This window comes from Mesoplodon mirus, assembly GCF_964341445.2.
Source record: "Mesoplodon mirus genome assembly, chromosome: 7".
In the NCBI taxonomy this organism is placed as follows: domain Eukaryota; kingdom Metazoa; phylum Chordata; class Mammalia; order Artiodactyla; family Ziphiidae; genus Mesoplodon; species Mesoplodon mirus.
Window position 1 is genome coordinate 120,872,562 of NC_138983.1, and position 10,119 is coordinate 120,882,680.

Consider the following 10,119-nt stretch of genomic DNA (forward strand, 5'->3'; position numbering starts at 1 on the left):
TACTCCATCTTCAGTCTTCTTGTGCAGTTTGTACCAATCTGATTTTAGTGTATTGTAATTATTTATTATACCTGTCATCTATACTGGACTGTGAAATCTTTGAGGTCAGAGGCATCTAATTAATTTTATATTCTCAAAATCTAGTGCATGGCAAATGCTCAATAAATGTTTGTTGAATGAATGAGTGAAAGGATCAATCATAAATTTAATGATAAAAGTGAATATTTTATTTTATTAAAAAGCCAGTGTGTGCCAGGCCCTGTTCTAGGTGCTGGAGTCAAAGGAACATCGTGGCATGTAGGTCGCAATAATTGGCATTCTTTGAAAAAGATTCTGAAAACTGATTGATTGCTGTGCAAAGAGAGAATGGTCCCTTGTCTTTCTCTCCTGTATTATTCATCCCTCCTACTTCCTTATTTTAAACCCCTTCCTAGGGAGTTCCCTGGTGGTCCAGTGGTTAAGACTCCATGCTTTCAATGCCGAGGGCCCTGTTTTGATCCCTGGTTGGGGAACTAAGATCCCACAAGCCGCGCTGTGCAGCCAAAAAATCAAAAACAAAAACCAAAAAACCAAAAAACCCCTTCCTAGAACTGCTCTCTGGTGGCTGCCTGTTTGATTGGGATAAATGCGTAGAATAAATGAAGAAAACGTGTAGCTGGAATTGCAGGAGATATTTTAATAAAAGTTTAATTATTGTTTTTGGTCCTTGTGATAAAAGTTTTTAATTGGCCTTTTCTTCTATTCTCTTAAAGTCATAATCACAAATAACTCATTGATTAAATTTTTCCATAAGTACCTATACAAAGAATAGAGACAAGATATGGATTAAGAAATTTGAGTTAAAAACCCTGGGGACCGGGCTTCCCTGGTGGCGCAGTGGTGAAGAATCCGCCTGCCAGTACAGGGGACACAGGTTTGAGTCCTAGTTGGGGAAGATCCCAGATGCTGCGGAGCAACTAAGCCCGGGCGCCACAGCTACTGAGACTGTGCTCTAGAGCCCGTGAGCCACAACTACTGAGCCTGCGAGCTTAGAGCCCGTGCTCCGCAACAAGAGAAGCCATTCCAATGAGAAGCCCATGCATGGCAATGAAGGGTAGCCCCTGCTCACCGCAACTAGAGAAAGCCTGCACGCAGCAATGAAGACCCAACGCAGCCAAGAATACATAAATTTATTAAAAAAAAAACCAAAAGACGGGGACCAACACATATAGATCCTATGTAGCTAAGGGATAAAAGTAGACTTTTTGCCTTTTAGACTGGAAATATAAGGCCTCTTGGAATCTGAGTTTCTACGGTTACTTTGCTTCTGTGTTTCTTGTTCCTAATCATTTGTCTTTTCCTGAAGTGCATGTGCATTCTCTACCACTGACCTCCGCAGTCAAAATGCTGGCAGTGTCTGCAGCTCCTGCCGTGTGTCCATTCTGCCCTAGCTGAAATCTTGCCGGGCTTCTCTGACCTCTTTTGACTCTTGGCAACAGTGCCTGTCAGAACAGTTGCTGTTCCCCTGTTAGAATCACCTGGGACGGGTGAGAAATGATGGTCCTTGTGATAGCATCCATGTCCGAAGCACCTCTTGTCTTAAGTGGCCCCAGTGGTGACTTCCTGTGGGTCACACGCCCTGTGGACAAGGTGTTCGGCAAGAGTGCGAGAACTGTGCAATGACCTCAGGCAGCTTCATTCTCCTGGGACAGTTTGAATAACTAGAAATGATGGGTTGTTGGAAGCAAATGGAATGTTCTGACCACAAAGTCTCTCTCTGATTGCAGAGTTGCCTCACTCACAGAGCTCTCCAACTGTCAGCAGCGCCTGCACGAAGGTGCTCTATTTCACTGACCGGTCCCTTACGCCCTTCATGGTCAATATACCAAAGAGGTGAGATTCTGGGATTATTTCTCCTTTAAAAAGGACAGGAAGGCAGAATCATTAGTTACTGCCCATCTAACCAGCTGTAAGGTGTTTGAGAAGCAGTGTAGTGAGAAGGGCACAGGAGATAGAATAGAGATTCAAGTTCTAGTTTCACCATTAACCAGTGGCATTACAAGGTACAGACACAATAACAGTGCTTCCAATCCTGATATGCAAAGATGCTCTAAGTTAGGAATAACAGTTTTTTAAGTGTTCAAGATAGCTTCTGCTGATAGCTTTGGATTACAGCCTGGCATTCCAGGGCTACTTATTACTCATTGGTCTTTGTTACTCTTTGATGACTGCAGCTAACCTGTAGAGAATTCATGTTAAAAACCTTCAAACACTCAATTAATATACTCCCTTCTAAGGTAAATGGCTTTGAAATAAAGATTTTTAACCTCTGGAACCAACTTCTGAGAGAGGTGATAAGATTTCTCTTTCCTAAAGAGTCTTACTTGGTTTGTGTTAGAGGGGAGCTTTCTGAAGTAAAGACGGTGATACTGATTTAATTCTACCAGCCTATAGAAATGGAATTGTTGCAAAGAAGGAAATCAAGAGAACTTAGACATATTGATAGTTTAACAAATTAGATTTCAGAGACTTTGTGTCTTATTTTCAGAGTAAAACAGAAAAAAAGTAATTTGGCTGCTGCCAAAGCAATAAACCTATTTTAAATTCTCAGGTCAACCCATTTGTAATGCCATTTTCATTCCCTAATAGTGACTGGCTCCCTAACTTCTGCTGTTTCAGAATCGTCTGGTTTATCAAGGGTGGTGACCTAACAAGGCCACACTGTTTCTGCCTCCAGAGACTTTGGCAGGGGCCTGGATTTAAATCTAACATCTTATCTTTCCAACCTACTGATAAACAGTCTATTTTAGTGTTCTCTATTTTTGTTGCAGGTTGGGGGAGGTGACACTGAAGGATTTTAAAGCAGCTATTGACCGGGAGGGAAATCATCGGTATCACTTCAAAGCACTGGATCCTGAGTTTGGCACTGTCAAGGAGGAGGTACAGAAGCCACAGGGAGTCTGGGTGGTATTGCTGGTTGTTCTTGGACCCCAAAGACTTCTACTCAAGGACTAGTACCTAGAAGTACCTCAGTTTCCTAACCAGGTCAGAGGAGTTTCCCAGTACCTCCGACCAGTTGATTACTCTAGACGGAGAAGGTTCAGGGAATGGCCCAAGAAGTTGATAGCTTCTTTAGTTCAAGGTCTTAATCACTCTGATCAAACTTGGATAGAATTTTTATTTTAAAAAGGAAAAAGTTTTGTTAGGGAAAATAAAGAACCTACATTGAACAAATGCTTGGCTTTGGAGTCTCTTTTCTGTCTGTAACCAAACCTTAGAAAACTTTCTGCTTCCTATGTAGAGCAAAATCAACAAACTGGCATGAATATATGAAACTGTATATTGTGGTGGTAGCTTCTCATATAATGAAAATGAGGAAATTCTGCAAAGTCATCTGTGCTTATGCTCAACTCCTTGACTATTTTCTTAGCTTACACTTCTCTTTATAATACATCTGCCAAAAACAGACCTTTTTTTTTTTTTTTTGAAAGAGAGTTCTGAGTCATGACGTATTACGAGTGCTCTCATAATGGTTACAGAATGAAAAAGGTTGGAAGAGCCAATACTTTATTTTGTAAAGATTTCCTGGACTTCCATGGCGGTCCAGTTGTTAAGACTCCTCACTTCCACTGCAGGGGGCACAGGTTCGATCCCTGGTCGGGGAACTAAGATCCTGCACGCTGCGTGGCACAGCCAAAAAAAAAATTTTTTTTCTCACTGAAATGTTTTAATAACCCTTTCTATTTATTAGTGGCTTAGGAAATGAATTGAACAAATGAATGAAAAGAACTGCATGCACACATGTTAAGATTGGTCTTCATTCTAACCCTTTCTTTACAATGCTTCAGGCCAAAAATTTCCCCTTTCTCATTTTTTAAATGCTTATAGTACTGCTTTCTTTTGAGAAGCCCAGAGTGCTCTATGGTTAGTAATTTATTAATTCTTATAAATCTCTATGAGCAAAGCAGTACTAGAGGAATGCTTTTACCATTTCATAGATGCAGAACTAAGGATATATAAGGCATATATATATATATATATATATATATATATATATATACACACACATACAGTGTTGACCTTTGAACAGTATGAGTTTGAACTGCATGGATCCACTTATATACAGATGCTTTTCAATAAATACCTACTACAGTATTACACAATCGGCAGCTGGTTGAATCTGAGGATGCAGAACTGTGGATATGGAGGGCCGACCGTGAAGTTATATGTGGATTTCTGACTGCACAGGGCCAGGGCAGGGAGGGGGGTGGGCAGTGTCTCTAACCGCTGTGTTGTTCAAGGGTCAACTGTATATATATTTTTTTACCAGTTATAACTTTAGGGACAAAACCAAAGGGACACAGGCTCTAACTCAAGGCTTTCCTCTATACTTTCTTATCCTTTATGTCTGAGATCTTCTTTTTATCAACCACAGATGTTTAGTGAGACTCCCTATCTTATTATTTTTTCATGGTGGCTTTTTTTTTTTTCTCTAGGTTTTCCACGATGATGATGCCATCCCTGGATGGGAAGGGAAAATTGTAGCCTGGGTGGAAGAAGACCATGGAGAGAATTAATGCTGAGTATTAGATTGAGGGCTTGTGGAACTTGGCAGTCCCTGGCTGCTTCACTCAGGAGAGAGGACTAAAACCAGAATACACTAAGAAGTTTTTAGTTTGTGCTGCCAAAACAGAAGCTTCTCCAAGTGTGACAGCCATAGGCCAGTCCTGTTTCTGTGCCTGGCACATGTGGTACTTCAAGACCCTGTCCAAAAGTAGACCATGGGTTCTTGTGGAGTTCCTTGTCCGTGGGAACACAGTGTTTTATTCTACTCTGAGGACAACAAACCGAAGGCCTTAACCAATGGGGATGGATGATCCCACTCCTATATGGGCATGGCTGCTATTATCTGGAACCTGGGAACTGGATGTATCACTCCTGTGTGTTACAGTATTATTTTAATTGGCCTCAGTGGTTGCAGCAATCAGAGTACCAGCATTTGTACTCACAGACAAGGTGAAGGTACCAGCTTTTTTGCTTCCTTGCAGCTATTGCAAACCAAGAATAACTCGTAAGGTGGTACCAAAGATGAAAGCCCACTCTTCAGGAATTTTTTGGACTGGACGTGGATGGTGCTGAATTGTTGAATGGATTGAAAAAGGGCTGCCCATATTGTGCTATATACTACGCTAAAACCATAATTAAGTAAGACCTTGGGCTGCCTCTTGTGTCTTAACTGGTTTTGCAACTTGTCCTTTAGCCCACAGAGGGCATATTTCATGTACTGCTCATTTCCTCTGGGGACTCTTTAACGTTAGAGCCATTTTTTCCCCTTCCAACTGATGAACTTTGTGTTTGAAAGGAATAAGGAGCGAAAGTCTCCTTTCAAATCCAGGCGGGTATGGAAAGGTGCTGCTACCCATGTCCCCTTGACTTTCTTTCTCTCATGACTTTCTTTAGCTCATGGCATCTCCTTTGCAGTCAAAAGGAAACAGACCATTAGTTTCAGTATTTGTGATTGATAAGTACTGAGCATGAGTTACTGGTCTACCCCTCTTCATTTCAAGGCCTGAGTTATTTTCTATTATATATTTAGTCTAGGCTGATCCTTTGGCCACAAAAGAAACCATGGGGGCATGGAGCATGAGTTGTGAATGGCAGGGTTGATTCTGGGTGATAGCACCTAGAATCCTTTCTCATGTGCAACACTGTCAAGTGTAGAAGCTAAAAGATTTAAACTTTCAGAGATTACTTTATATCTTGAGTTTTCTCATTCATTCACCAAGCACCATCAACCAATCAGATATATACATATATCAGTCTGCCTGTGATCACCAGTGTACACTGCCAACCAGAAGAGTCAGACAGATCAGCTCTGGGTTCTTGACCTGTCTGTCTCTAGTTCATCTCCCCTTTTCAGCCATTTCAACAGACGACTGATCGGAGCTCCGAGATGACATTTTGTTGTTTTATATAGATGTGTCTTTAAGTTCATGTTTGGAGAATTCTTTTCTACTCATTTGCTTTTTGTCCAAGAACCATGTCTATTTTTATAACTTGAGTGAGAGTTCTGTATATTCTCACATTCTGTATACTAGATCCATTTTCTAGAGAACCCAGTTGCTTTTATACAGGCTCTTCTCTTCTTACCAGCCCTGTGGTTTCAGAACAAGCTTTATTTTATTACAAGTATACTAATGACAGATTACTCCTGTTCCAATTCTACCAGCCATTTTAGTTATGGAGTTAGTTTTACGGAACCTATTTGATGGCTCCTCTAGCTGACAGAAGGAACTCAAAAGACACCTGATGTCTTTCGTGTAAGTTTACCTGGTCTCCTCCTACTGAAGAATGATTTCTCATCAGAAATGACTGGGAAAATTTGGGGAAGTCATTTATAAGCAAGAAGAATTCATTATGAAAGCAAACAGAAGAAAACAGTATATTCTCCATTCCTCCCCAGCCCCCCCCCCCACCAGGAAGTCTGGAGAAGAAGTCCTCGTCACCAGTTTCTCTGTTGCATGAATTTTAGTGTTTTGCTATAAGACAGCATGAGGGTTATCAGGCCAAAATTTGTTATTGTATTTTCAGTACAATTTATCTTGAACATCTGTCGCTTAAGTCAGTTTTACTTGTCAGTTTTCTTTCAGCAAACATTCTTACTATTATGTAGAATTTAACTTTTCAGAGAAAATTAAATCAGAAAATTTTCAGAGTCCTCTACCTTCTTTGTCTTTTATCTCTATGTCTTTTGGAAAAGGAGCTGCATGGCCTTAGTGCCTCCACAGAAAGCTTAAGTTGAATTAATAGCTCATTAATCTCATATGCCACGGGTGATAACTAAGCACCCCCATTACAGGATGGCACACCAGAGTGTTTCTATAAAATGTGTTGCTAATCCTCATTCCAGTTTCTAAACAGAGGAGCCTTCTAGGAGGAGTGTGCATTGATTCATTCTGGTTTGAATTGTCTCCTATTTGATACACTAGGAGGCCTTTTGACTTATTCAGAGTATTACCCCCTACTGGCATTTGTGTGGGATAGTCCCTCCTGCTACTGCTGAAGTTCTCTTTCTTTGAGAAAATTAAGGAACTAGAATGTTTAGAGTTCATGAAATAATCTCTAAACCTGATTTTAAAAATGACCCTCTCATAAAAACTAAGTTAGTAAAAAGCTCAATTCCTTAAACAGTCTTCATTTAAAAACTGGACTGTTCTCACTCAGTTAACTAAAGTAGCTGAAAGTGGAACACTTTACAATTTCTACCTAAAGAATTTAGGTTAAACCTACTTGGTAATATCAATGCTGCTTACTGACCAACTTTCCAGCTCTTTTTGACCAGGACGGTTGTAAATTAAGGAAAATATCTTTATACTCTGTATTCAATCCAAGAGGACTCTAATTACTTAAAATCATTTAGGTCATAATAATAATAATTTTCATTTTTTCCATAAAATAAGCATTATGATTGCACACTCCTTCTATGGTCTGAATTTATGTAAGAGGTATAGCTTGCTTAAAATATATATGTAAAGTTATATTTTCTTAGAAACATGGATGTTTGCAACCATTGCTTTCAAAGAGATTATTACCATGTATTCTCTCTGTTTTACGTTTTCATGAAGATTGTGTTATACCAGAGGCTTCTGATTATCAAAGTGATAAACAGTTTTACCTGTCTGTACCAGATTTGTGACCTAATTTAAAAAAAAACTCAGAAACAAACTATGAATAAAATGGACTTTGCAAACTAAATACTATTAATAATTTTCACTTGTGTTTACTGACTGAAATTAATCAAGAAAGCCATTTACATTTAGTGAAAGTAAATTTCCTCAAGTGATCTCCCTGCTAGCATGTTTACTCATTACTTGGGGAGTAATAGGATTACTTGGAGAGATAAGGATTACTTTATTGCTACAGATATTACTATTGGTATTTCTAATGTAAGTGCAAAATATCAATAGGTTATATTATCAAAGAAAATTCATTTACGTAGCACTTCTTTTGACATTATATATAAATGTGCAAACAGGTAAGAACCCAAGACTCTAAACTGTATGACAAAACAGTCTCTAATGCAAAAGCAATAAACATTAACAAGAGGCTTTCAGGAATGTGCATTTAAAAGAACCAGAACTTCCAAATTAATTTGAAAGATGCCTTCCTAAAACTTAGCTTTCATTTATCACTTTAAATGTTTTATATAGCTAAATCTTTAGCCCGGGGTGCTTTCACTTGCCTTCCAATTACATATTTTCAACTATTAATTACAAGCCATTTTAATTGGGTCATTCCATCATTATGTTAAAATTAAACACGTAAAGAACTTTCACTACCAACTAATTCCTCTTTACATCTAACCCATTCTGTATCAGTAATATCATTCTACAAGTCTCAGGACTGATTCGACAAACCTAATTATTCCTAGCTTACCTCTGGGGTAAACTTAACACTCCTAGACTGTTTGACCTGTGCCCTCTCATGATTAAGCTACACCTGTAAAAAGTATATTCGAAATGCAAACTTGCTATGCACTGAAAGATGCAAAACAAGGTTTAAGCAAGGCTACCTAAGTAACTGAACAGCAAACTGAAGATCATCTCATACAAAGACTAATTAAAGTAATTTAGATCCAATTATTCAAATGCAGTGGAAGTACTGTAGTAAGATATCTTAGCCAATTCAAAATCATTAACATTTTTATAATAATTTACAGTTACAGTGTAAGCCCTTTCACTAATCACAATTATTCTTACGTTGCTTCTTCCAGTTGTTACTCATAAGTAGTTTTACATTATTTTATTTTATTAATGTTTTGGCCACACCGTGGGGCATGCAGGATCTTAGTTCCCCAACCAGGGATTGAACCTGTGCCGCCGCCGCCTGCAGTGGAAGTGCAGAGTCTTAACCACTGGACCGCCAGGGAAGCCTCTCTACTTTTAGTATTTCAAATGTGTCTTTCCATTTAATCTGGGAATTTTGTTTCTCAGTTGTACTCCCTGCATATTATTCTGCCAGACAGCCGTGCCTGCTTAATCTTTTCCTCATTTTTGGATAGTTAACGTTTTTCCAATTCTTTTTCTGTCATGAAGATATTAAAACTTTTTTTTTTAACCTTGTTTTGGATGCCTTAAGGATACTAGAATAGGATTTGGGAGAAATGTGCAAACATTTTTCCCCTGGTTCTTTTTCCCTACTATCCTACCATCTCTAAAAACAACCTCCCGACGAATGCATCTCCTTCTCTTCAATCTCATTAATACTGAGATGTTAGACTTTTTAAAGTTTCCAATTTAAGTAGGTATGATATAGTGCCTTCTGGCTGCCTTATTTTTCCAAATGTTTAATTACCAGCAAGTTGAACATGTTTTCAAATGTTGGTTTTTCTTACTTCTTGTGTTCTTGATGTACACTGGGGATTTAGGGATATAAATATAGCATGTGCTTCCTTCTAGTTTAATGCCACTCTCAGCTGAGAAATGAGACATTTTCTAATTATAGGATAACCCTATACAGAAGGGTACCTCACAAATATAGGTAGAAGGGATTACATGGCAAATTAGAAACAGAAATCTGTTTTGTAAACTTGTAGCTTCATACAGAGAATATGCTTAATCCTGCTACAGTACTCTAGAATGTGGGAAATATATCTTCCATTCGGCTGCTCTTCGCATCATTTGGCTGGAAAACCTGTTCACCCCGGTTCCCTGTTGGGCTACAAACCTGATATTAAATCTTTGTAACCCAGTACAGCCTGCGCGGAGCGAAGCCCCAAACCTGGAGGCGGTTGGGTGCGGTTGGGTCCGCTGAGGCTGCGGGCGCATCCGGCAAGCACAGTGATGCCCCCTCTGGCAGTTCTCCGCCGGAGCGCCTAGACCCGCCCATCGGCCGCAGGCTCTCCGCGCCCGGCTGGTCCTCGAGACCCTTCCCATTCTTTCCTCAAAACGGGGCCACGCCCCTCAGCCCACCTCAGACCACTCTGCCTCTATCAGCCCCGCTCTCGCCACCTTTTTAGGCCCCTCCCTTTCGGCCGTGCCCTACACAGCGCTTAGGTGAAGTCCTCCCCTGAGATGCGGCCACTACTGCGAGCCCATCACCTGCCACTCCTCTCCACGTCTAATTCTCCCAGACTCGGCC

General features: G+C 39.9%; 1 protein-coding gene across 5 annotated transcripts in view; it reads left to right on the forward strand.

Moving 5' to 3' along the window:
- Window positions 1–7,724, forward strand: part of DIXDC1 (DIX domain containing 1) — a gene marked incomplete at its 3' end in the record, with an annotated part of 76,785 nt that extends 69,061 nt beyond the window's left edge. For all 5 annotated transcript variants that reach the window (XM_082626599.1, XM_082626598.1, XM_082626597.1 and 2 more), the window contains 3 exons: window positions 1,767–1,872; window positions 2,811–2,919; window positions 4,476–7,724. In XM_082626599.1, coding sequence (XP_082482725.1) covers window positions 1,767–1,872; window positions 2,811–2,919; window positions 4,476–4,556 — 296 coding nt within the window. The remainder of the gene's footprint in view (window positions 1–1,766; window positions 1,873–2,810; window positions 2,920–4,475) is intronic.
- Window positions 7,725–10,119: the final 2,395 nt, after the last annotated feature.